The sequence below is a fragment of the Acomys minous genome, assembly GCF_964271855.1.
Source record: "Acomys minous genome assembly, chromosome: 5".
In the NCBI taxonomy this organism is placed as follows: Eukaryota; Metazoa; Chordata; class Mammalia; order Rodentia; family Muridae; genus Acomys; species Acomys minous.
The window spans coordinates 98,507,807-98,534,274 of NC_140494.1; the positions used below are offsets into that span (position 1 = coordinate 98,507,807).

Genomic DNA, 26,468 nt, shown 5'->3' on the forward strand with positions numbered 1-26,468 from the left:
TTCACCACTATCACCATCACCAAGAGAGAAAGAAAAGAAAAAAGCAGAGTATACTTGTAAGGCAACGAGGTTATCATCAGAAGAGAAACATGAGCTTAAAGCTCAGTGTTTAAGGGTGGGTCAGAGAAACTACTCACCAGGTATTAGACCACATGACCCAAGGTCTCTGAATCCGTAGACACTACTGTTCAGATGCTGAATCCAAAGGTGTTTATACACAGCTTGGGACAAGTCTAGCCAATTCTCCTGTTCCCAGGGAAATCTTCAAGGGGTGTGTTTCAGTGGCATGCTTATTAAACAAATGCTCGTGACAGATTTTCACAACAGCACTGAATGTCACTCCACATCAGATCTCCTTTACTGAGGAAAAAAGACAACCACAACATTGATGGGTTTGGATTACTTTTTCATGTTTTCTGGGGGTTAAACCTGTGACCTCACTCTTGTCCCTCTCTTTTCTCTTGTCCAGTTTTATCTGACTTCATTTTCTTTACTTCTTCTCTGGCCACATGTCCCCGGAAGGCTGACTGGATTTTGAGAGCAGCTTGCTCCTCCTTTTCTTTTTCTTCCTCAGTAGACTCCTCCTTCATTGAAAAGAGAGAAATGAGAGACGTTCCCAGAATGCTGTATGTAGGTCCCGCTGACGTGAGTGTATAGATTTAACCAATTTACACATGCAACTATTCGGAGACTGTTGATTCCTGGGGGATTTTATACATTGTCACGTTGTATGTGTACCAAAGGCTGAATGCCAAAAGAGCAGAGATTAACTTACTCTCGTTAATATGTCTTAATACAAGACCCCTGCAATCTTTTTGTTGTTGTTGTTTCCAGATAGTACCTATTTTAAGTTTCCTGAGAAATCACATTGGTTTAGGGTGGGGAAGCAAGAAAGAATCCCTGAAGTACAGCTCTTGTGTAACATCAGTAGATGTGCTGTTTTGAAATAATCATGGTTATATAAAATGGATTAACATGTTAAATTCTAATCTCTAGATGTTTAGACAACGAAAGCCATACATGCAGAAGTGGAGCATGAAAAAGAAAGTCCCTTTACTAGGCTGGCTGAACAGTGATGCACAGCTTCATTTTTTTTTCTTTTAAAATTTGGTATAATTGACAGATGGCAAAATTTATGGATACTAAATGTAGAAGTTAAAATATATATGGCCCTTAATGTATCTTTTTTAAACCACAAAGATGTTAAACACACATTTAAAAAATCCTCAAGTTATTTATCACTTGTTAAAAATCTGAAAGATTTTCACCTCTCCAAATCTTGCTTCTAAGAAGTAAACCATTAATTGTAAGTTGTGTATTTGTGAATATTTATACAGCCTTTCCAATTTTCTTTACTTTTGAGAACATTTACATGAGGACACATTTGTTTTTCATTTTCAAACAAGAAGATGCTTATGGCAGTGCTCTACAGCGATTACCCCATAGAATAATACATCTGGGTATTCTTTTTTCTTTTCCTTTCTTTCTTTCTTTCTTTTTTTTATTAACAACTGGTTTCTTAAATTTTTAAATTTTTATTTTTAGGTACATCTGGTGTTTGGCCTACATGTTTGTCTGTGTGAGGGTGTTGGATGTTCTGGAGCTGGAGTTACAGACAGCTGTGGGATGCCATGTGAGTATGGTTGCTGGAAATTGAACCTGGGTTCTCTGAAAGAATGGCCAGTGCTCTTAACCTTGGCGCCATCTCTCCAGCCCCTAGGTACCTTTTTATGCTATTATTTTGTACATAATTTTTCTCACTTTTAATGGGAGGGACATGACCGTTGTATCGTTATGCTGATGTCATTCATCAGTGATTTAGTCGCTCAGTCACCTACTGATGGACCTTTGAGTTGTTCAGTCCCCTCCATTACAAACAGTGACGTAAGTTTAACTCTTAAACTTTTAAATACAAATAGACCAACACAAAATTCTTCAAGATAAATCCTTAAATATTGGCAAGTGAATTACTCTTGTAGTAAAGTTGGAAGTTAAAAATCACTGAGATCCTAACCCACACATCATAATGGCCTATAAAGAGCACCCATAAAAGAAGAAATGACTCCATTTCCTGAATTCCTATTACATCTGATGTCAGTGTTAGGCTAATTGGGTTTTATCAATATTATCCTAGAATAATTAAATAGTGTAAGAAAAAGTTGTGTCTCAGTGGGCAGGAAGTGAAGTACTCCTTGATGGGCATGCTCATTTTAGGTATCAGATATTACTAAGATATAAGAACATGAAAAGGAACTCAAAGGTTTGAACTCTGACATTAAACAGAATAAATTCTTATTTTTTCTTTTTCTTTCTTTTTGTTTTTCTGAGACAGGGTTTCTCTGTGTAGCCTTAACTGTCCTAGACTTGCTTTGTAGACCAGGTTGGCCTCAAACTCACAGTGATCTGCCTGCCTCTGCCTCCCTGAGTGACAGAATGAATTTTTTTTACACAAAGCCCAGTCTTTCTTAGTTTGTACTACAAAGACTACAGGCCATGATGTGGGTATTTGTTTATGTTTTACTATAATGTGCTATATTTACAAATGTTTAACTATCTCTACATAGAAATAATAGAATAAAACTCAAGAAATTAAATACTACCAAACCGATTAATCCAATTAAAAAATGGGGTACAGAACTAAACAGAATTCTCAACAGAGGAATATCGAAAGGCTGAGAAACATTTAAAGAAATACTCAACATCCCTAATTATCAGGGAAATGCAAATCAAAACGACTCTGAGATTCCACCTTACACCTATCTGAGTGGCTAAGATAAAAAAACTCAAGTGACAGCACGTGAGAATTTAAACTGCAGAACAAGCAGGAAACTTATATTGCTAATCCCACTATACGGGAATAGCTCTGAGACTGGCGGAGACATTAATGTCTAGGCATAGACAATGCTCCTTGTTGGCTACAGAACCCCTATGAATTATTATTAGATGCCATTCTTCATATGGCATGAATGAAGGTTTACAGATGTCTTTTTTTTTTCCTGCTCATATGAAGAGCAGAAAACCAACCTTAATTGTTTTGTGCATCATGCACACCTTATACACATAATTTTAGGACTGTATAATGCTTGTGAGAAATTTTATGTTTTTCAGAACAAAATAACCTGACACTGACAGTAGAATGGACCTGACAGGATTCATTCTTCTCAGCATGCTAGACACTGACATCCTGTATCCTTTGTGTTCCAGCACCAAGTGCTTCAATTGCTGCTCCTCATCTGAACAAGAGAGCTCCCAGGACACTTTCAAAGAAAGCTTCCTATCCCAATTGGCACAACATTTCAGATTATACCACCCAGGACTCTATTTAAGGCTGGAATTTCGCAACATTTAGAAACTGGGCCACAAATGGAATTCCTAGCTTGTTTAATCATTTCCCCAATTTTATTTGGGTCCCTACTAGGTATTATTCATCCCAGATCAGTCAGAAGAAACCTTAAGAGAACGACGTCCCATTTTCTTTAAGGGGAGTCAGGTAGGTTTTTGATTGCTTTTGTGGGCAATAGAGGGTTATTATCAATGGGAGTTGGTTACAAGTAATTATTGGTCTTATTTAGAAAGAAAACAAGGTTAGACTCAATGATGTCTCTCTTTTCTCTATCTTACATTCTTAGGTTTGGAGATAGGGGATGAAAAGAAAGAAGGGGTAATATAGAAATTTATAGGGAAGATAGAACAAAAAGTAAATTAGTGAATCTACTCCTCAACTTAATGCCTGAATTGTCACTCACAAGGTTATTTTTAATTCACTGGTGTAGAATTTTGTATGTGGATGCAAAATAACTTTAATTCTAGATACAATGGCATAGAATTCAAATGTAAGTTTATTCTTCACACACACACACACTATATATATATATGTATATATATACACACTCTAATATGCGGTATTGTACTCATATAACTCAATTATAATACAAGGTTTACTGAAAGTGCTATTGCAGGCTGTTTAGGATAAATAAATTATACAGGTTAATTGTTAGTTGATCAAATCATGGTCATGTCATTCACTAATCTACTTTTATCACAAGAATATACATCTTAGGTGTGGCAGAGAGATATGATTCTACAGAAAGATAAGGAAGGATAGTTAGATAAGGTCTTCAAAAACCTCAGAGATATGCAGAATATGGCATTTAAAAATGTTTTTTGTTATTTTAAAGATTCACTGACAATGAGACAGGCTAACTCCTGGCAACACCTAGACTACCTCAAAGAAGATGATGAGCATCAGAGAACCTCTGTATGGAGACAGCTTTAAATGTTGCAAAGAAGCCACTGGGGAAAATGTCATTTCTACCACAGACAGAATTCTGCCTAAAAATGGGCAATCTTGGATGCAGGCAGAGTTGATGGCCAAACTCTGCCAAGATAGGGTAAGCAAGTCCTCAATAGTTCCTGCCTCACAAATATGTCTGTCAGATATATTAGGCCAAAAGGCTAAAGAAGATGCTCCAACCTTGTAGAGAGTTTTGAGTGACTATTCAGGTAGAAAACTGTCTCTGTCATCTTCTCATTTGGAAAGTACTAACCTGCACTCTCAGCATACTCAGGTAATCAAGTTTTTCCGTTCTCAAGTCTCTGATGGAGTTGACCAGATAGCTTAGTTTCACAGTGAAGCTTAGTTGTTTAGGGGTTAAGATGTTTTTAGGTCTAGATAGATGTTTTAAGTTGATAATGACAATATGTGATAGAGATTTATTTACATTTAGAATTTTAGATGCATCAAGATAGGAAAGATGTTTTTTTCAAGGCTGTCAAATACAAATACCCAAAACACTAAGAATGTAACATTTATATAATTCCTGATTGTGTCACTGTTCTTCTTACTATAAGTAGTTTATTGTATATATGTGTAATAATATAAATGTATATGTAAAAAATAAAAAATAATTTAAAAATAAATAATAGAATATCTTAAATACTACTGAACTCTGGTTTGCAGCGTTTACCTTAGTGTCAACACTCTCAAGGTGGCTAATTTTCAGTTACTAAAACAATGCTGCATTGTGTACAATTACCTCCAAGTGATGGCTTTATCACACCACTGAATAGAGACAGGTAGTATCTTTGAGGGTGGACTTCCCTATTTCTGGGTGACTTGGATATAGACTATCAAGGCAGGCAAACATTTCCTATGGATCACCTTTCATGGAACATAAGTAAGTCATACCGTGTAAGGCCATTTTATTTGGTAGTATGTAATTGCTTTTCTTTTGTTATCTCTAACCTTTGCCTTTGTGTGGAAGTAACACAAGTAGTGGAGAAATTCCCAAAGTGGAATATGAATCTGAGAGATGAAAGGAAGCCCCAAATTCATGTGTCTGCCTCTTTCTCACGGAAAGATTTTTCTGATATAGATTTTTAAAGGGAAGAATGAGTTTCTGAAAATAATTTGCCATCTTATCCTGATGTTAATTATCTAGAAAGCAAAGTTCTATTTTCAATAATATAACTAGTGTGTTAAAGTATATTTTGTGCACAACTTTAAATTTAGTGATGCTAATGTGTGTAGGAATACAAAAGTAAGTGAAAAATACTACGTACAAAGGGAGTAACTGGTGTTTCTTCTCTCCCAGATGACCTGGCCATTTCTTGTTCACATTTCTCAGGTTGTTCTTGGTTCTAGAGAGAGAGGAGAGGGTCACACAGGCATTGTTTTGAAGATAGTAAACTCTTAGATCATGCTGCTTAAGAACTGGAAGTTAAGGTATTGACAATCAGGGGGAAATTAAAGAATTAAATATATTTGTCTTTTAACAAGAATTTGTCTTCGAAAAAAGGAAGTGAACAAAAACTCAAGGGATAAACCACCACCTCACACTAAAAGTTGATAAGGTTTGGCAATAAATCTTGAAGACAGTATGAAAAAAAGGGTTTCTACAACAGCAATAAAATAAAAGTTATTCTATTCCACAATATGAAGCCAGGCTGACTTTTTAATGATAACTATAGATTAAAAACTAAATCAATATTACAAAGAGAAAGGAATTTTGAGAGAGTGATAGAGGATGAATATGGACAAAACACCTTATGTGTATGCATGAAAATGTCAAACATTATGTTGGGCTTGGTGGCCCATGCCCATAATCCCAGCACTCAAGGAGGCAGATGCAAGCAGGTCTCTGTGAGTTCAAGGCCAGCCTCGTCTACAAAGTGAGTCCAGGATAGCCAAAGTTACAGAGAAAACATGTCTTGAAAAGAACCAAAAAGAAAAATTTCACGAAGAAGAGACTTGATACCCTATGAGCATTTAAAGGGGGAGCAAGTCCCCCTCAGTCACAGTCATAGGGGAGGGGAGTAAGGGGAAAATGGGAAGGAGGGAGGAATGGGAGGAAACAAGGGATGGGATAACCACTGAGATATAATAAGAATAAATTAATAAAATAAAATTTTAAAAAAGAAAATTTTCAATCAGTATTTTATACAATTAATGTATAAAAATATATTAAATCAAGGAAACGAGTTTCACTTTGGAGAAAGATAAATGCTTAAGAAGGAGCCAGCTCAGTTGATTCTGACACAGCTAGTCTAGTCTTCCACCAAACAGAGGCACTGCTAGCTCTCTGTCCTGAGGGACAGTCTTTAACATAAGACCCTAGAAACATCTTGAATTTTCTATGTGACACAGGGACTTAACATTCTCTTTCTTTTTCCTCCTCCTCCTCTCTCTCTCTTCTCTCTCCTGTCTTTTCTCGTCTTTGTCTCTCTGTCTCTGTCTCTCTGTCTCTGTCTCTCTGTCTCTGTCTGTCTCTCTGTCTCTCTCTGTGTTGTGTCTCTCTCCCTCCCTCCTTTCCCCCTCTCTCTCTTTCTCTGTCTCTCTCTCTTCCTCCTCCCTCTTTCTCCCTCCCTCCCTCTCTCTCTCTTGGTTTTTCAAGACAGGGTTTCTCTGTGTAGACCAGGCTGGCCTGGAACTCAGAGACCTGCCTGTCTCTGCCTCCACTACTTGGTGAGCTAAGGGTTTCAGCATTACCTCTTTAATTTAAAAAAAAAAAAAAACCAAAACCAAACCCCACAATCTGGTAACACTAGAAATAAATGGAACAGTCACATACATGCAGGTGTAAATGGATAGAAACTCACTTTTGAAAGCAGAGTGACAGCTTCTACAAAAACATTCTCCAAAGCTGCTGGAGAACATTAAATTCTGAACTTTGTTAATGTCTCTTGTGTAACATGTGAGAAAGTGGCATTTCCACAGCTGCTAGAGTAGTACTCTAAAAATATTAATTCATTGTCTTGTTGTTGTTTAGAGACAGGGTTTCTCTGTTCAACAGCCCTGGCTGTTCCAGAAACACACTCTGTAGACCAGGCTGGCCTAGAACTTAGAGATCTGCTTGCCTCTGTCTCCTGAATGCTGCGATTAAAGGTTTGCACCACCATGGCCAAGCAAATTCTTTGTCTTCATAGTGACTATTATTTATTATTTTTAGGTAAGTTTTACTGCCTCTCACTGAGCCTTTTGCATCAGATGATCCTCCTGCCTCAGTCTTTTTTTTTTGTTTGTTTGTTTTTTGAGACAGGGTCTCTCTGTGTAGCCTTGGCTATCCTGGACTCGCTTTGTAGACCAGGCTAGCCTTGAACTTAGTGATCCGCCTGCCTCTGCCTCCCAAGTGCTGGGATTAAAGGCGTGTGCCACCATTGCCCGCTAAAACAGCAGGTTCAGCCTCTTAATAGCTGGAATTACAGAGCCATGCAGTTGAGACCAGCTAGTTTGTTTGTTTGTTTTTCCTTTCTTTTACATTTTAAAGTATCTGCAAATCACTTTGAGGAATGCTGCTAAAATTTAGCCTTTAATCTGGATATGTGGGGTCTATTGAAACTCAATTTTAAGAGGTTTTCAGTTGATGCCAATGACGTAAACCCCACATATGCTTTCTCTATTAATGCGTCTTCACCCCAAGCACAGAACAGAGAATGTACTGACTGCCAAGGACGGCCCAGAACCAGAATCCCATTAGATGTAAAGAGAGACACTGAGTTCTTACATGTAACAGGTGCCTTCAACTCAGGACAGTTTTTGTGAAGAAAGGCTATCTTTGAGATACTATTAATGAGAAAGATGGGTTCAGTCACTAAAGAGATTAACTTTGTAGAAACACTCTATCATTATCTTTAATTCAAATTAGTCTTTTTGTAACATGTAAGTGAAAAAGTTGGACTAATAGTGTTTTATTTTATAAGATATAATTCATGCCTGTGATGCACAATAAAGCTTAAAGACTATGAGATGGAGGTAATTGTGTGATGATTAAGCCCTTTCTCCTTGGCTATTTTTAAATTCATGCTAAGTATTGGTACTCCATTCAGATATTTTAGAATTTCTCATCATTAATAATTTATAATGCTTCTCAAAAATTGGGGGAGACCGTAATAATTTACTTTATAGACTGAAAAAATTATAGGCAAATCTAGTAGCTTCACAAGACTATACCTTGAATGCGCGGTTGTTGTAGAAGCGGTCCTCTAGCTTAGACCCCCATTCTGCTGGATCAAAGTTGGTTTCTAAATAACAAGAATAATTTCATATTTATTTTGTGTTCATTAAAGTGAGCCTAGAACAATGCAGGAACACAAGTTTTTATTTCAAATCATAGGTTCTTTACTGACAGTTGAAAATCTATTGAAACTGCATAGCCTAGTGATGTAGACATAATTATTTCATATATGATGACCAGCTTAACACCGAATGACCCTTAGGCTCAATAACAAAAGCACTAAATACTTTCATAACTTCTGCCTTCATAAAACTCATAAGAAAATGGAAGAGACAGAACAAACGTCAGCATTTTAAATAAATAGACATTTAGACATGCATTAGCAAATGCAAAAAGACTATAAAATACATATTGAATTAGGAAGTTTGGAAAAGTGAAAAATAAAGGAGAGTTTTCAAAAAAGACACAGTAATGTAGACAGTTAATATAGACAAGTTAACTTTCCATCAGGAAAAACTATAAGCCCCTAGCGTAGGGTGCTCTAATAAACCCCATGTGAATATTACCTAGAGACTACAATTATCAAGGCTTATCATTCTCATTTTATCTATACATTTTCAAGCCATCCCCAAGTATCAGATTAATTTATCTAAAGATATTTAAAGATGTATCTCATTATTATATCTAAAATACGAACAATTCATTATAACCATTGTGTATCCAGGCAACTATCCAAAATTTCCCCATTGTCTAATATACTTGCTCACATCAAAGCCTCAAAATGGACACATAATGTCTTCTGTTGTTTTTTTGAATAATATTTTGTGGAAAATCCACCACTACCTTATTTTTCTGTGTGATTTATTTGCCGATTGGGCCAGTTTTCCTTTGGAATTTTCCGGGGCAGATATTTCTGTCTCCCCAGGGGATTGTAACAGAGTCATTTGCCCTTGAATTCCCTGTAGATTGGTAGTTAGAGCTGCAGGTTTCATCTGACGTAGGTTTGATTGTTTTGGCATGAACACTTGACTGATAGTGCCACCTCGTCATCTCAGAATCATATCCTGTTCTATTTTTAAGTACTTTTTATGGGCTCCTGATGATGGTTCTTACCTTGTGTAGGGGTACAAAGTGGTAATGTCCAAATTAATCAGTACTTATTTTGCGGTGGACTCAATAGAGAAAACAGTCAACCATTTGGTTACCCTGAAATATGGCTCTTACAAGAAAGGAAGGTCAGAGTTGATTCCTGTCCTAGATTTCAAAATGATCAGGTGCTCCCAACAGCTTCATATGGTGACCTAACAAGGAGTGCTGTGTGCCTGGTTTCAGCATTATGAGCTCATAAATATTTAGCAACTTGGATGAATTCTGGTCCCCTGGCTTTCATTATTTTTCTTGATTGTCTATTTGTCCAAAATCTGGTCAGTGGTAGCTTATTCAGACACTCAGATGCTACTCAGGTCTTGGCAAGCAGCCCTGGAAACCACTAGGAGTTTGTTCTCTGGGATGGGAAGATGGTCAGCCTAGACTTTCGGATTTATCCCAAGTGTATGGAACTAACTACAAGTCTGGCTCATGGGAAATGATATTCAGAGATTATAATTTAAGGCGAGATGTCAGCTAACTTTTGGCTAGTCATGATTTTGAGGTCTCAAAAATGTATGGAGCCAGAAACTACTTTCATTAAAAAAAGTGAAATTTAAAATAGCACCGGCATGCATGTGTACATCTCTCTATTTATATATGTATGGACACAAGCATGCTTTGGCACATGTTTGGAAGTCAGAGGACAACTTTCAGAAGTCTGTCCTGTCCTTCCACCATGTGGGTCTTGGAAGTAGGACTCTGGTCTTCCATCTTTTCAGCAGTTGCCTTCACTCTCTGAGCTACTTTCATTTTAAAAGAGAAAAGATCACACTGATATCTTAAAATTCAAGATTACAGAATTTTATTAAACTATTTAAAAAGTTTTTTTTACACTGCAAATTTTATTCCCAATACTATCATACTTACTTGATCAGTTCTTTAATATACAAAGTTTCCAGAATAATGCTACATATTGGTTAGCTTTCATCACTGGCACAAATACCCAAGATAAATCAAATTAAAAGAGAAAAGGTATATTGTGGCTCACAACTTTAGAGGCATTAGTTAAAGACTGATTTACCTTGTTGTTTAAGCCAGTGCAAAAATTAATAAAAAACAACCAACAAACAAATACCCCCCCAATATGTGTATTTGTGTTGTTTTCACAAATAATGGTATAATAAGAAGGTGGAACTTCTGGGCATGCCAGTAATTTTGGCATATACTGCAGAGTTCCTTTTCTTTCAATTGCATTTTGCACCTCTAGTAGTAATGGGTATGAGGGATTATTTTTCTCAGCCTTATCTACAAGCCAGACTGTCAAAGTTTTGGCTTTCTGACAATCTAATGGAGCAGTGGTTGTTGGTACATTAGTGTAATTTCTTCTGTTTTTCTTTACATGTATTTGTGTGTGTGTGTCTATGGAAACAGAGAAGTCAGAGCCCCTGGAACTGCAGTTACAAGCTGCTATGAGCTGCCAGGGGTGAGTGCTGCTATCTGAGCTTGAGTCCTCTGGAAGAGCAAAAGTGCTTTTAGCCCTATGCCATCTTGATATCCCCAGTTGAGTGTAATTTTGATTAGAATTGTTATTATGGGACAGTTTGAGTAGCTCTTCGTGTTAAGGGCTGTCTGCGTTTACCTTTGTGTGACCTGTTTGTTGACCTCTCTTGGTTTAGATGTGTTAAACGCACTATTTTCTAAGCTCTTTATTAGCTTTATTAACTCACTGGGATGTAAACTGAAAGCATGTTTCTCAGTTCTGGGTTTGTTTTCTTCATGGTGCTTTCTCACAGACAAGTTTACTTTTTATGCTGTCAATGCCATCGATCTCTTCTATCATCCTTGGTGCATTTGAGTTTGAAGCAATGGAGGCAACTTAGCAAGAAAGATGTTTTCTTAAGTGAGGGACTCTATTTTTTCCTAGCATCTATATGCTTTTTTAGTATTTAAATTTGGAACCAATTTATAATTCATTTGGGTAAATGATATAAAGAACTGATGCAATTTTGCTTTCTCATTTTTATCTCATCATTAAGAAGTCCATTTTCTTCTAATGATCTGAGATATCATCTACATTGTATTTTAACACGTTTCCTGTCACAAAAACCAAGACTAATCATCATCTGTGAAAAAAGGTGGCAGGGGAATTCTTGCAGTGTGGGAGACTAGATATTGTGGACTCAGAAGTCCACAGTGGCTTACTTTGCCTTTACTTGGGAACACTAAGTTTTTATACTGTATTAGTTGGTAATTCACCTTCAGTTGATAGAGGTAGACATGGGTGTGGTGATTAATTTTTGTTTTCAAATGGCTTTAGCCATTTGTTTATCAGAGAACTAGTACTTTGAGGCTGTTAGTCATCAACTGTTTTTATTACTGTGACCTGGTAACAATGACTCAAATATTTTTTAGTGGTACGTTCCTAAGTTCTAAAATTAAGCAAATAACTAAAGATTTTTACTGCATGAATTTATTAAAACTTATAATAAAATTTATGTTCACAAAACCCACTACTTTTAATCAAATGATTTAATAGCTTTTCTTCCCCAATGTTGCAGACTGTGTAGCAAATATTCACCCTGACTGGATATGGGACAGAGCAACAGTCATCAGGAAACTGGTGGAAATTTTGAATTTTTCAAAGGCAGGATCATAAGGGGCAGGGGTGGAGTTGTTCAGTGTCATGGGAGTTGTTTTGATCCCAGCCTTGTTCTGGGTTTCCTCTCTCTGTAAAATGATTTATGGGGGGAATGTCTGTTTGCTTGGGGATATTTCTAGTCTCCTTTGCCCAAACTAATGATAACAAACCTTATATAACATGATTGTTCCAGGCAAAAGAGTAGGTTTTCAGCACAAACATGACTGTAATCATTCCCCCTTTGACTGCTGGGCTGGATCCTCTAGGTCATGAATCGTCAAGGCTGGGAGCTGGAAACTATACTTAGGAAAGGCAGCTTAGGAACTTCACTTTGGCTTGAAATCAAAGCATTACTGTTAGTATGAACCTCAGACTGTGCCGGATGGGACCTGGAGAGTATACAGAATATAAACTACCTTCCCCAGCTGGTGATGCACTTGCCAAGGCAGTTTGTTTCTGTGCCTTTGTTGAAGAAGTTTCATATACCCCAGTGAAAACCAATTTATTTAATCTAAGGAGTGTTGAATTATTTTTATAACACTTATAATACTTTCAAATGAGGAGAATCAAAATTTAAAGAAAGCTGCAAATTATCCTCTCAGGAAGAACAGGCAGTCAGCTGGCGGGAATGCATGAGAGCAGGTCTACCCCGTTCCACACTGTGGACAGGAGAGGGTACAGTGAGAACGGCCTGGGGGTGGGGGGTAGCTGGCCCTGACTGTTTCAAATAGTAACAACGGTATTTGAAACCAATTGCCTCATAAAGGCTTCCTGTACAATGACCATGATCTTAAGGTTCCCCCCCTTTTTTTGTTTATGTGAATGTTCTCTCTCTCTCTCTCTCTCTCTCTCTCTCTCTCTCTGTGTGTGTGTGTGTGTGTGTGTGTGTGTGTGTATCTGTCTGTCTGTCTCGGTGGCTGTGGACATGACACAGGCTGAAGACATTGTATATTCCTCTATCTTATGCTTCACCATAACAAAATGCTTAGTTTAAACATTTTTTTTTCTTTTAAAAGAGCTTACTCTCTCGTTTCTCTAGTAGGTTCTCAAAATACGCTGCGGCAAAAGCTGGTATATTGTCCGGTTGCTCCCTCAGAATCTCCCGGGTCAGTCCTTCAAGAAGATTTCCAAATCCTTGTGGAATTCGGTAGTGGGTGTTGGAGAAAGGTACCGACATCTCCTTGGAAAGAATTGCCTATGGTACCTGAAGATTTAGGAAAAAGTGTCTAAATTATATAATCACAGCTACCATAAGCCAACTCATAATCACAACTCAAATTATTTCTCAGACACACATATTTTGGACTTTTAAAAGAAAGATTCACACAGTCCAGGCAGGCCTGGTGCTCTATCGCAGTAGATCTGAATTAAATCCCTGCAAACTACAGACTGTCTTCTGACTTCCATAGGCGGGGTGTTTCACCAAGGTGGTACCCATTCACATATGTGCACTAAATGAAAACAAAATTCACACCACCACCTCTATTCATTTGTTCTAGAGTTTTGAATTCTATCACAAGCCATAATTTTTTCTTTTTATTTCAGACAGGTCTCTTTACATAGCTCTGGCTCTCCTGGAACTAAGTAGACGAGGCTGGCTTCTAACTCAAGAGATCCACCTGCCTCTGCCTCCCAAGTGCTGGGATTAAAGGTGTGCAACACTGTACCCGGCATATTTTTAAAGTTAGAGGACCACGGTTTTTACTAGATATTAAGTATTTTGTCTTTCTGTCTTTAAATGGTGAGGGTAGTTTTTGCTAGCTCACAATACTTAAGAGACAATGATTTTCTGAGAAGCTAGTATCATCTCCTTTACATTGATGAGAGGAAACCATTTAAAGTCTAAAATTAAAAATAAAACTGGTCAGAGGGCCACGGTAGTGTATTCCTTTAATTCCAACACTGGCGAGGCAGAGGCAGGTGGATCTCTCTGAGTTCAAGATCAGCCTGGTCTATAGGGTGTGTTCCAGGACAGCCAGGGGCTACTCGGAGAAACTTTGTCTTGAGAAAACCAAAAAGCAAACAAAAGGCAAACCAGCAAACTAGTCTTGGTTCTAGAAATTATTATAATTTGTTGAATAAAGTTTCACTTTTCTCCCCAGCCCTCACGTCTGAAGCATGGCCTATAATGTCTTCAAGCACCTCTGGATTCTGAGGATGGGGTTGAGAACGGAAGGCCGTGGTTTTGGAAGCCAACTTTTGAAGTACGAGGAGTCTGGTTTTCTGCTTTTGTCCGGCCGTCTGTTTGGTTATATAAGGGCTGACTTAACGGTGTTTGACAAACAGCGAATTGGGTATCTGAGTAAAGACTGCTTCAGGGTTGGGCTTGTTACCCGAGAATCACAAGGGCGGCTCCGGGAGGGAGTTTAGGCTGGAGGACTCAAGGTTTAACGACGCCTGACCTGTGGAGTCTTCCCTTTCTTTCTTTGGGGGCGGAAACAGGAGATTAGATATCGAATCTTGAGGGTTGTAAAACCCCCTGGGCATGGCGGGGGAGCGCGGGCGGTCGAGGGGGAAGGCAGGTCTAACCGTGGGCGGGACGTCGACCACCTAACATTCCAGCTTCTCCGAAAAAGGGTTTCCCAGGCTCTCTATCTGCTCCCGGAGCTACGGGAGTGTCGGAGATGCTGAGCTACTAGGACACACGAAGGAAAAAGACGAAGCCTACACGTTGGAGAGGGAGTGGGGTAAACTGCCTCACCTCTTCTTTCTCTTCAAGCTGGTGCGGATGGTTCCAGTTGTTTTATCTCGTTGCTGGGTTACCGTTTTTTTTTTTTTTAAAAACTACGGCGGCCCGGAAGGAGAGGGGCGCGCCTTCCGCCGCGCCGCGGATGGTTTCGCGTACTGAAGGCCCGAGGGTGAGGCTCTCAAAGTAGAGCCAAGGCCCCGCCCATCACGCACAGACCACGCCCGTGTCCCCGCCCCCCAGCCTAAGGGCTCTTCCTGACTATGCTGGGTGTTGACCAGGACTTCTTCAAGTATGGTTTCCCTGGCACTCCTTGAGTTAGTGCTGCTCATAATCGTGCGAGCCAGCAGAAGTGCAGGTGAGGTGTCACGGCCCTGGGGATCTTGGCCTGCGTCCTCTCTAAAGATCTACTTTGTGTCAGAACCGATCTTTTCCCATCTAGGCCTGGGATGAAGGTACTGCTGGGCCCTGGCTGCTGCTGCCTTTGCCACCCAAGGTCCCTCACTTGCAGCATAGGTGGCAGATGGAGACTTCGATTTATCAGTTGGGGGGAGGATCCAGTGTGCCCAGACTGAAGCCTTTAGGAGAGCTCAGAGAGAAGGGGGCGAAGCTAGTTAGATAATATTTGGAAACAGGTGACTGAGTCATCCAAAATACTTCAGCACCTGCCCCCTCAGTGGTGCCCTTAGGGAGGGCTTCTATCGGGATGGGTGTCTTGAGGGAATTAAATTTTTACTAGTTTAAGTGGTTATTAGGGCTAAGAATACAACCTCCTCACTAGCTCAGAATAATTTAAGGTTCAGCTCTGATTTTGGATGCAGATGTTAGAGATATTAGGCGAGGGATAAGACGCATCACACTGGGGGGGGGGGGGGAGTTGACTCACGTTGTCTGTAGTGCTGAGCTGGTCTTCTGACTAACCTGGGCCGGACATTGACACTCAGCATGGAGATACCAAAAGATAGAAATCTAGACATTCAAAGTAAAGTGTTAATGCTGGATCCACTCACCCCCTCCCTTCATCCTTGGATCACTGCAAGAGTGGACCCCAAAGACTCAAAGAATGAAATATGAGGTGTTAAGAATATAGCCCAGTGGCAGAGCTCTTGGCTGGAATGCTGTGAATTTGGGCTTCCTACACTACAGCAAATGAAACAAACGAAGGGGTGTCATGATTGTATTCCACTCAAGGGAGTTTCAAAGCTAGGACTCTGAACCCTCTCGTGATCTTTGGGACCTATCATAGGAGGTGAGGTGGGGAGAAGGTAAACACAGCAGAGCAACTGTTTTCTTAGTCTGTCTGTCTGTCTGTCTGTCTGTCTGTCTGTCTGTCTGTCTGTCTCTCTCTCTCTCTCTCTCTCTCTCTCTCACACACACACACACACACACAGGTGGGGAGTCTCTTTAGAAGCACTTGCTTCCCCAAACACCACTTATGTCAGATTCCTTCCGGTATATGACACAATCACTTCCTTAGCCTTGTCTCCAAAAGGAAGCCCTGAAAAAGACTTGTCTTGCATATCTTCCTCCTCAACCCCTGCCCCAAGCCCTCCTCTGTGGCTCCACCTGTGAACACACACTCTTTCCCTTTGGGTTCAGAACTCTACCTGGGTACAGCCTCAACCCCTCCTACCCTTCTTGCACCTTGTCACTTGCCCTCCTTTCTGCCCACCCCCTTTAAAACCTCTTTTTCTCTCTACTGCACTTTGTTTGTTTGTTTGGTTGGTTTGTTCTGTTTTTTACTTCCTTTGGCTCACATCACATGAGCTTGATGAGCACGTGCCAGTGACCACTCATTCAGGCTCCAGATTTATCTCCCTGAGTTCCCCCTTGCCTATCCTTACCCCTTTCCTTTAACACTCTCCTTTTCTCAGGCTTATAATGAAATATAAAGTTACATTTAGCAGTGGAAGGATCTATAAACTCAGTACCCAGTTTGAGAACTATAGCAATGTGATTTTTATTGAGGTTGCCAGTGAACTCCTCCTCCTTAGTACATCTGCTGGGTTCCTATCACCAGTAACCACTATCCTAAAAAAAAATTTTTTTTTTTTGCTAGTCTACTTATAATGATGGCTTCTTCCCCACAACATTCATTATCGTTTTCCACATCAAATCCCAAATGAAGGGGGAAGAAATCCAACACCTTAAAAAAAAAAATCCATGTTTGAATATGCCTGGTGTTTGAGGTGTGTGTTTCTTTTTTTTGCTCATTACTGTTCATTTCTTCGGTATGCTTCACTGTCTAGTCAGCTTACAATATGAACTTTATAAGGATAGGGCATATAATTTTTCTTTGCATTGCTACCGTAATGTAAATGGAGCAAAAAGGAAATGACGATGCTTTTGGAATTGGATGACGTGGATTCCATTTCTGTCATAAACTACTTCTTGAGGCCAGTCAAGGACATTATTACTGTCTCCAGTATCTTAAGCACTCTGTCACATGAGTAAGCTCCTAGGAGATTGTAAGATCCCAGGCAGCAAGAATTTTTTTTAAATCTATTATTGATATTATTTTCCCTTCCACTGTTATAGTCTCAATGTGTAAAGTAGTGCCTGGCATACAATAGGGATCAATAAAGAGATACTTCTTGAATTCACGGCTGTTCTAATTAGTCTTAAAAATTGCTTAATCTATTTGTGTCCTAGTCCCTTGAGGGGTAATATAATTAGGTTATGTCTCTTGATCAGTAAGTAACATGATTATACTATTGTTATAAAGATATTTCCACCTCTAAAACTATTTAAAAGTATTCCCATCTCTAAATTTATTTTGCTCATCACAAGTCTCTTCACAAAAAGGTTCTATAAATGTGTGTTGGCAAACAGAGATTGGCTTGAAAAGGCGTTCCCCAGCCTATGGACTCCAGTTCGTAAGCAGCATTTTCTTCACTCCGTTCCTCTAGCTCCAGTCCTTTCTCTACTTAGCTCTTATTTATGCATTTGCTTTTCGGCTTTTGTTCTGTATCTATCTACCCAAGACAGGGCCTTCCCACACACATGCCTCCCGGTTTCCCCAGTAGGCTGCCAACCTGCTTATGCAATTCTGGGATGTTGTGGTCCCAGAGTATTTTGCTCATGGTACAGGCATCTTGAGCTTGTTAAGCCTCCTGGATGATCTCTGACTGTCATGTAGGCTTCCTGATCAGACTAGCTGCTGAGTGAGAAAGAGAGCTGAGGGTCCTTAGGATTAGCCTGTTACTCAAAGACCAGTATTAATAGGCCACCACGCTTGTGAGGGGACCCCATTAGCTCTACTGCCCTGTAAGTATAGCCTAAGGGGCCTGCCATTTTTTTTGAGCTTCCGGGGAGGAAAATGTCAGCTTTGTTAATTCTAATTCTCTTCCCTGCCTGTCATTTTATTAGAAAGCAAAACAAAACAAAACAACTCCCCCAACCCCAACTCCAATCCAAAACCCCTTAAATTTGTAAATTATTTTCTTTGGATGATTAAAAAAAAAATCTCCCCTGCTGAGGCAAATTGGGATGTAAGTCCTATGATTTTCCTAGTTAAATTTCTGTGAGCTCACTGGGATTATTTGGATCAATGCTCGTTATTTAAAAAGTACTTCGATATAGGCTACGAGTTAAAAATAGACATGATCTCGTTAAATTCTTATTCAGTCTTGTCAGTGACTCTTAGCGCAGGATCCTATGTGCAAACATGCCTCCTCTTTTCTTTTGCTGGTGACATGGTGACAAGACCTTCTCTCAGAGGTTTTAACCTTTTGTCTCTCCATGATCTTAATTTTGTCTCCTGATTTATCTGAGCTTAACAGAAACAAGGACTTGTCACAGTCATAAGTGTGGTATACTGGTTATCAAAATTCCCCTCCCCCCCCAAGAAAAACCCCAAACAAGAACAGCAGCAATATAAATAACGACAGCAAACCCCAAGAGAAAAGGATTTGAGGGCGTTTGGCCTTGATAGGATGGGAAGGAGATAAAGATGGATGCATCAGTAGAGGAGCTGTGTTGGAGACAGTTGATGCTCTTCTCTTTCCTTCTAGCTTCTAGGAGTGGGCACAGCGATGGAGAGGTAAGGAAGGAAATGGTTTGTTTTTCTTATAAACACCATCTGTGAGGTGCATGGAACGTTCATTTTAGTGATTTGAGGCAGGAAAGTTGAGTTCTAGAGCCAAGTTTTAGAGCAAGTGTCGGAGGTTGACCACGAACTGTGAAGGGGAGGGGAGGGGTGGGGGGTAGGTAATTAGTTGTTGCCCTGGGTTCTAAGTTTTCCTTAATGGCCATGTTCAGCTGCGCTGCATATTGTTGGAAACTGTTCTTGTTATGTGGCTTATTTAATTCGGAGCAACAAGACCTGGTTTTGGAAGATTGAAAGGCTTGAGAGGACTCGTATTCTCCTGTACAGGGACTGCATGTTACTTCCTGTTTTGCCAGCTCCACCTGATGCTGAATTTCCCTCATGATGATCTCCTGAGTGTTTGCTAACCTTTTTAGGTGTTGGTTTTCGCTTTGCTTCATACATTGACAATTACATGGTGCTGCAGAAGGAGCCTTCAGGGGCCGTGATCTGGGGCTTTGGTACACCTGGGGCTACAGTGACAGTGACCTTGGGCCAAGGTCAGGAAACCATCATGAAGAAAGTGACCAGTGTGAAAGGTAAGGCAGCCCATTCTCTGTGCAGTTACTGTCTTCTTCTGCCACCTGCTGGATTATCTGAAAATAGTATTTATGGCTCCAGTTCCATCCACCCATCCATCCATCCACCATCCACCCACCCATCCATCCATCCACCCATCCATCCATCCATCCATCCACCCATTCATCCATCTGTAAGAGTTATTTGAGTATTTACTGTGTGGACAGGCACTGAAGATACCACAAGTGATAACAAGGCTCAAAGTCCCTTTTGCCAAGGAGCTCATTGAACAGAACAAATTATGTGGTAGTTGGATGAACACATAAAATATCTGTGGAGTTCCAAGAGATACAGAAGAGAGGCATCTACCTCAGTCTGGTTACTATGGGAAACTTGCTACAGAAGATAATAGTTGGCCTGAACCATACATGCAAGAGAGGCACACAGTCTGGAGGAGAGGGATGGCTCTCTTGCATGTATGATCCTCTTGTCAAGGACCTGGATTCAGTTTCCAGCACTTACATTGGGTAACTCATAACTCCGTACAACTCCTGCTCCAGGGAATCTGATGCCCTCTTCTGGTTACTCTGGGCACCTGCATGTACATGGTGCACATAAACACACACACACACACACACACACACACACACACACACACTTATTAAAGTCTTGACATTTTAAAAAAGAATAAATTTGGAGATCTGGAAAAGAACTTTGACAGTTTACTGTCTGGGTTCTGATTCTCTGATTGTCATTTCTGGGTATGTAATTTGTACATATTATTAAACATCTCTGTGACAGTTTGTTTTCTATATATAAAGTGGAGGTAGTACTTACTAATTCTTAATGGAGCATTATGAAAAGTAAATGTAAATGCATATAAAGTAGTTGGAACAGTGCTTGGCACATTAACTTGAATGGCCATTATTGTTACTACTGCTGCTACTCTTATTTATTCAGTTATTCAAATATGTATTGAGTACCTATAGTGTGCCAGATACTGTGCTAGGTAAAACAGATGTAGCCTCTCCCTTACTGAAGCCTGAAGGGTAAAGGAGGAAACAGGAAAATAAAGACTGCGTATAGTTATGTGAATCATGTGCCACAATAAGGAAGGGCCGTGTGTGAGCTTAGCAAGATAGTAGGGTAATGAACTTAGTTTAAGACTTGTCTTGAAAGAGGAGGCACAAGTTCAGTAGAGGGAACGTCCTGGATATAGGCACAGGGGTACGAGTCCATTTGTAACGCTGGAGAAGTGCTGTGGAGGTAGGTTGGTCTGGGACACTGGGCTAAGTGTCTGGTGGTGGATGACAGGAGATGGGACAGTACGGAGACGTGTTTGTCTCCGCTAAAGCATTTACCTCCTTGGCCTGTAGATTATAAGCCATAAAAGCACATGAGCAGGGTTTGGCAATCACCAGATAGGGTCGGTAGAACTGTAAACAGGCTCTTATGATATGCAGATGCACGTGATGGGGGCTTGACCTGAAAGTACGGCTGTGAGGATGAAGGTTCAAAGTGAATAAAAGGGTCTCTCTGTAGAAGGGAGAAAGACGTATAAGAGTGGGTGCTGGGAACCAACTCAGGTCGCCTACAAGAGCGGCATCCACTCCTGCCAGCTGAGCCCCTCACTGTGCCAGCTGAGCCCCTCATTGTGATTTGTGAGGTATACTGAAGGTGGAGAATTGCAGAGCTGCCTGTACTTTCTGCCTAGTCTGCTCTCTAATGTTTCTTGTAGCTGGGAGTTATATTGATCTTCTGCTCCTTTTACCTCCATTTCCTAACGGGTGGGATCATAGGCATGAACCACGCCATACCCAGTTTATGCAGTGCTGGGGGCTGAACCTAGGACTCTGTGCATGCTAGGCAAGTACGCCACCAACTGAGCTATATGCCCAGCCTACTTTTTGAAAGCATATGAAGTAATAGGTTTAATATTGACATTTTATACATATGAATCATTGTATTTAGCTTACATTCACTGCCCTACACATCCTCTACCTCTGTCTCTTACTGCCTGTCCCCTTTCTCCTCACAAATAGTCCATTTTGATTTCATGTCTCATATAAATATATATATATATAATTAATATATAACATTACATATATTTATATAAATCTAGATTATTTGTAATAGGAAATTTGATATTGCTCTTCTCGACTGACTGGCTTATTTTGCTTAATATGATGCTTCCCAATTTTCTTCATTTTCTTATAAATGACATAACTTTATTCTTTTTATATCTGAATGAAAATCCATTGTATGTATTTGTTTTGTTTTGTTTTGTTTTGTTTTTCGAGACAGGGTTTCTCTGTGTAGCCTTGGCTGTCCTGGACTCACTTTGTAGACCAGGCTGGCCTTGAACTCACAGCGATCCACCTGCCTCTGCCTCCCGAGTGCTGGGATTACAGGCATGCGCCACCACACCCGGCTGCCCATTGTATGTATTACATAACACAGTTTTTACATTTTCTTCTTCATCTATCGATGGGTATCAAGGCTGATTTCTTACCTTGGCTATTATGAAGACTGCTTTAATAAACACAGATGAAGAGATATCTCTGTGATACACTGATTTTTCTTTTTTTTTGTTTTTTGTTTTGTTTTTTTTTTGTTTTTGGAGACAGGGTTTCTCTGTGTCGCTCTGGCTGTCTTGGAATTTGCTCTGTAGACCAGGATGACCATAGATGCTTAGTTTATATTCCCATTGGTAGTAAATAAAGGTTCCCCTTCACCACATCCTTATTAGCTTTTGTTGTCATTTGTTTTTTCTTTTTTATTATCTATCTATCTATCTATTTATCTATCTAGTATAGAGTGTTTTGCCCTCATGTATGCCTGCACACCAGAAGAGAGCACCAGATCTCATGATAAATGGTTATGAGCCACAATGTGGTTGTTGGCAATTAAACTCCCTCCAGCCCGTCATTTGTTTTCTTCGTGGTAGCCATTCTGACTGAGATGCCATGGACTTTCCTTGTTTTTCCCATATAATATAACCAAATCTCAAGAGGGACATTTCACCTCTCCTCTGTTGTAGGACTATTGGTTGAAAGCAAGTCGCAGATGCTATTTGTTCTGGAGGGGAAAGGACAATACAAGGCTGTAACTTTAGAACCCACCCCAAGGTGTGCCTGTCACAACATACTATGGCTTATATAATTTTCATAAGCAGTTTTACTAGGCAACTCTTATAAAAGAAAACATATAATTGGGACTGGCTTACAGGATCAGAGGTATAATCCATTGTCCTGATGGGATGGTACACAGGTAGACATGGTGCTGCATAAGGAGCTGAGACTGAGAGGTCTACATCTGGACTGGTAGGCAGAAGGAAGAGAGAGAGAGACAGAGAGAGAGAGAGAGAGAGAGAGAGAGAGAGAGAGAGAGAGAGAGAGAGAGGGAGGGAGGGAGGGAGGGAGGGAGAGAGACAGACAGACAGACAGACAGACAGACAGACACTAGGCCTCATTGGGCCATTGAAATTCCCAAATTCCCACCCACAGTGACACAATTCCTCCAACAAGGCCACACCTCCTAGTGTCTCTCCCGAAGCATTCTGATCCTTGAGTCCGTAGGGACCAATCTTATTCAAAGCACCATAGACATTACCACTTGCTGGAAGTGCTGGGGAGAGGAGTTTTTGTCACCAGCCATGGGTGTTGAAAAAGCTAAGGGAAAACGCCTAATTAATAAGCTCTCACTACACTGGATGATACCAGAAGGCTAAGAGATAGTCCTGTGTAAAGTTTTCTGGCAGTTGATCTCATCAGCACCCATGAGCAGTGTTGATGGCAGGACAGAGCTTCAGAGAGGTGTGTCAGTGCAGGAAGCCTGGAAAGACCTTGGCAAGCCTGTATTAGGACAGATTGGAACGTCTGCCTGTTCAGAAGTGTGAGCCATACGGAGCACATCACACCTGTGCCACACAATCTGTACTAGCTGCCCACTGTTTCCAAAACAGTGCTTTTTCTGGTTTAGGTTGAATTATGCTTTTTTTATGCTGATGCGTGGCTATTGGTCAGAGAAATACCATAGTGAGCCCAGGGTCCCAGGCTTAGCTGACCTCCTGGAGGCAGAGCAGCAAGCTCAGCTGCCTCAGCTCTTCAGAGGACCAACCATGTAGACACTTCCTCCAGCACTCCAAGCACCCTTTAAGGCTTCAGTTTTTTACTAATTTCCCAGTGTACATCTGGACATTTCCTGCTTCAGCTTAGTTGTCCTTGGCAAGAAAGAACCTTGGCCAGTGCCCAGTGTGGGGTAGGCACTAGGTGGTATTTCTAGTTATTTTTGCCCATAGGTTAGGGCAGTAACTTCATACTGCTCTGCTTCCTGGCTTCCCCTCTCTTTTCCTTTGGATTTAGATTGATCTGATGGCAACCGCTAAGTGTGTTCATGTTAGACATTTTTATGTTCAGATGCTGTTTTCTCTGCCTTGTCTATGTTCCTATTTCACTACTCTACCTTTTTCATATTTTCTGGTTCTTTTTTTGCATACTTTTGCCATTTGGAAGACATTTTCCTTAGATCTCTGAGTATGAGGTTGACAGCAGTGATCTGGTGACTGAGAAGAACGGCAGAGGGGGCTGTGGTGTCCAGGAAGCAAGCTATGACTTTCTAAAATAGGGTCTTTCCTAGCTTAGTGCAGTCCTAAAACCTCAAGTCCTGTATATCACGCTGAAATAATAAGTTGGGCAAGTTAAAATACCTTTTTCACAGAGATTAATTTATATGCTCCCCTCTATTTGTTGATGTGTTAATTTCTGTTTGTTGATGGGAGAACCGAGTGTGACTGGCAGTGTTAATGCTTGTTAGCAAGTATTAACATGGGAGGAGGTAGTGATGGATGGCAAGGGTGATCCTGTTTAGTGAAGGGAAGATTCAGGTTAGAAATGATCTTAGCCTGTGCTCACATTTGATTGGACAATGGCAAGTTAGTTTGGGGTGCTGTGTAAATCAGAAAGGTTAGATTAGATTAGGGTAATTGACTGTTGGGTAGTGGAATGAGGATTTCTACTCTATTTATTTACTTTAACTGCATTTGAATTTTAATCTGTGTATTTTTGTCTCTCCTTATTTAGGATTATAGCTGGGTAACTAACCTTTCTTGTAAATACCTTAGTTAAAAATAAGAAAGGATTGGTACAAATTAAGGATAAAAAGGGTGCTGTTCTCAGTAGCTCTATCTGTCTTGTCTGGAATTTGGCCATTCTTTATAGCATTGAGTACACTTTGTCACAGAGCCTGAGCATAGCCACAGATGAGGTGCGGTTGGTGTTTAACTTCATTTTAGGTGGTTGGTTGCTTAATCCCTTGGAGTCTGTTGTTGTTGCAGCACCCTCCAACACCTGGACGGTGGTACTGGATCCTATGAGGCCCGGGGGACCTTTTGAAGTGATGGCACAGCAGACTTTGGGGACAATGAATTTTACGCTGAGAGTTCATGATGTGTTATTTGGAGATGTCTGGCTTTGCAGTGGGCAGAGTAACATGCAGATGACCATGTTACAGGTAATGGAGAGTCTCAGCCGACAGTTAATGTTGATGATAATGAATGAATGCGGAGTGGGAGACAGGAAAGGAGGAAGAGACAGAAAAGGAGGAGGACAACGAACGGAGGTGGGGGGTGGGGGTGGGGGGGAGGGAAGGCTGTTTCTGTTTACTAAGTACTTGTCATGTGCAAAATCTAGTCTGAGCGCTTTCATACTAAGTAATTTGATTTACAACCTAAAGAGGTAAGCTACTAATTACATTGGCAGTTACTGATTGGAACTAATTGTGTTTATCTACTCAGTTTTCTCCCTGAAGCTATCCCTAGCTCTGTCCTCTAAATGGGATTTTTGTTTTAGCTGATTTATCTTTCCTCGCCTTTCTTGACTGAATTTTTCTGTTTTTGAGAAATATTTAAGTTTGAGGTTAGGAATCTGTACAACCAAGCCATGCTTTCCTTTCAATTCTCTCTTTGATAAAAGTATAAACTAAATGGGCCGGAGAGATGGCTCAGTGGTTAAGAGCACTGGCTGCTCTTCCAGAGGACTCAGTTCATTCCCAGCAACCATGTGTCAGCTCACACCTGTCTGTAAGTCCAGTTCTGGGGGATCCAAAGACACACATACAGGCAAAACATCAATGCACATAAACTAGAGTGCTTTTATATGCTTTAATGTTTTTTTGTTTTGTTTTTAAAGCTTTTATTCTTTGTAGTTGCATTATTCCCTTCAAGAAAACCTATTATTAAATAGTGCTCTTAAAAAGATTGACATGTATATTTCATCATGTTTTCTAATTCAAAAATATAAATTTTTGTATATAAATCTTTCTAATTCTGTGAACTCTTACTTCCTGTCTTAAATATACGGAAATATTTTGGATTGAAATGCCTATTAAGCTGAACTTGGCCTGGACCTAGTTGGCATGTTTGAATGGACACAGTTATGAGGTTTTATTATGATAGGAAGCATGGTTTAGTACAGAAGTGGTGTTGCTGTTAACTCGTTAGAGAAAGCAGTGCTTTCCTCCATGTTTTAATTGGACTCCTGTGTTTTCACAGAACGGCATGGACCAGATCTGTTTGTATCTATATAGTAACTTTCTCAATAGCAGACTATGCCAAGGGATCCCATCCCATTTTCTGTCAGGCTAAATCAGATCTTGATTGCTAAGCGTAAACACATTCTTCCTGCCTGGAATTTTCTCTTGAATATCTTCTGAATTAAGTCAGGGCTGAGAGCTCTGAGATGGAGGGGGACAGTAAAGAGATTCCATCTGAAACATATGTGTTAGTTCTCTCTCTCTCTTTCTCTCTCTCTCTCTCTCTCTCTCTCTCTCTCTCTCTCTCTCTCTCTCTCCAAGGCACTTAGTTTGCAAGGCAGCATTTTAGGTGCTGATAGTACCAAAAGCCACATTTTCCAGGCTTTTAACAGTTTGCAGAACCTTATTTTTTGATAGGAAGAATGCATCACCCTCCCCCACTTTATGCGTTTGCTCCTTTCCCTG

At 40.2% G+C, this 26,468-nt stretch overlaps 3 protein-coding genes across 4 annotated transcripts in view; 2 read left to right on the forward strand and 1 right to left on the reverse strand.

The window, feature by feature from the left end:
* Nucleotides 1-5,551, forward strand: part of LOC311597609 (uncharacterized protein) — a 39,408-nt gene extending 33,857 nt beyond the window's left edge. Inside the window, exons 3-4 of the mRNA XM_084781867.1 lie at nucleotides 1,546-1,633; nucleotides 3,205-5,551. Of these exons, the coding sequence (XP_084637993.1) occupies nucleotides 1,546-1,633; nucleotides 3,205-3,326 (210 nt within the window). The 3' untranslated portion in view covers nucleotides 3,327-5,551. The remainder of the gene's footprint in view (nucleotides 1-1,545; nucleotides 1,634-3,204) is intronic.
* SPA17 (sperm autoantigenic protein 17) lies at nucleotides 390-15,020 on the reverse strand. Of its 2 annotated transcripts, none has more exons than XM_084781865.1 (5): nucleotides 14,882-15,020; nucleotides 13,204-13,384; nucleotides 8,450-8,520; nucleotides 5,563-5,640; nucleotides 390-584 (listed from the first exon to the last, which is right to left on the reverse strand). In XM_084781865.1, the coding sequence occupies exons 2-5, from the start codon at nucleotides 13,355-13,357 to the stop codon at nucleotides 438-440; spliced, it is 450 nt and encodes a 149-aa protein (XP_084637991.1). In that variant the 5' UTR covers nucleotides 13,358-13,384; nucleotides 14,882-15,020; the 3' UTR covers nucleotides 390-437. The 2 variants fall into 2 exon arrangements, with proteins under 2 accessions (XP_084637991.1, XP_084637992.1); XM_084781866.1 differs by lacking the exon at nucleotides 14,882-15,020 and adding an exon at nucleotides 14,710-14,856.
* Nucleotides 15,021-15,025: 5 nt separating this feature from the next.
* SIAE (sialic acid acetylesterase) overlaps nucleotides 15,026-26,468 on the forward strand; it is a 34,714-nt gene continuing 23,271 nt past the window's right edge. The window contains exons 1-3 of the mRNA XM_084781863.1: nucleotides 15,026-15,224; nucleotides 19,331-19,492; nucleotides 24,808-24,983. Coding sequence (XP_084637989.1) covers nucleotides 15,161-15,224; nucleotides 19,331-19,492; nucleotides 24,808-24,983 — 402 coding nt within the window. The 5' untranslated portion in view covers nucleotides 15,026-15,160. The remainder of the gene's footprint in view (nucleotides 15,225-19,330; nucleotides 19,493-24,807; nucleotides 24,984-26,468) is intronic.

Bases quoted from the DNA above. Each gene is read 5' to 3' on its own strand.
- SPA17 (XM_084781865.1), bottom strand. From the start codon at position 13,357: ATGTCGGTACCTTTCTCCAACACCCACTACCGAATTCCACAAGGATTT. The intron at 8,521-13,203 runs GTAAGCTCTTTT...CTTGTTATTTAG, and splicing joins CCTACTAGAGAAACGAGAGA to AAACCAACTTTGATCCAGCA. The intron at 585-5,562 runs GTACGTAGTATT...TTTTCAATGAAG, and splicing joins AAACACCAGTTACTCCCTTT to GAGGAGTCTACTGAGGAAGA.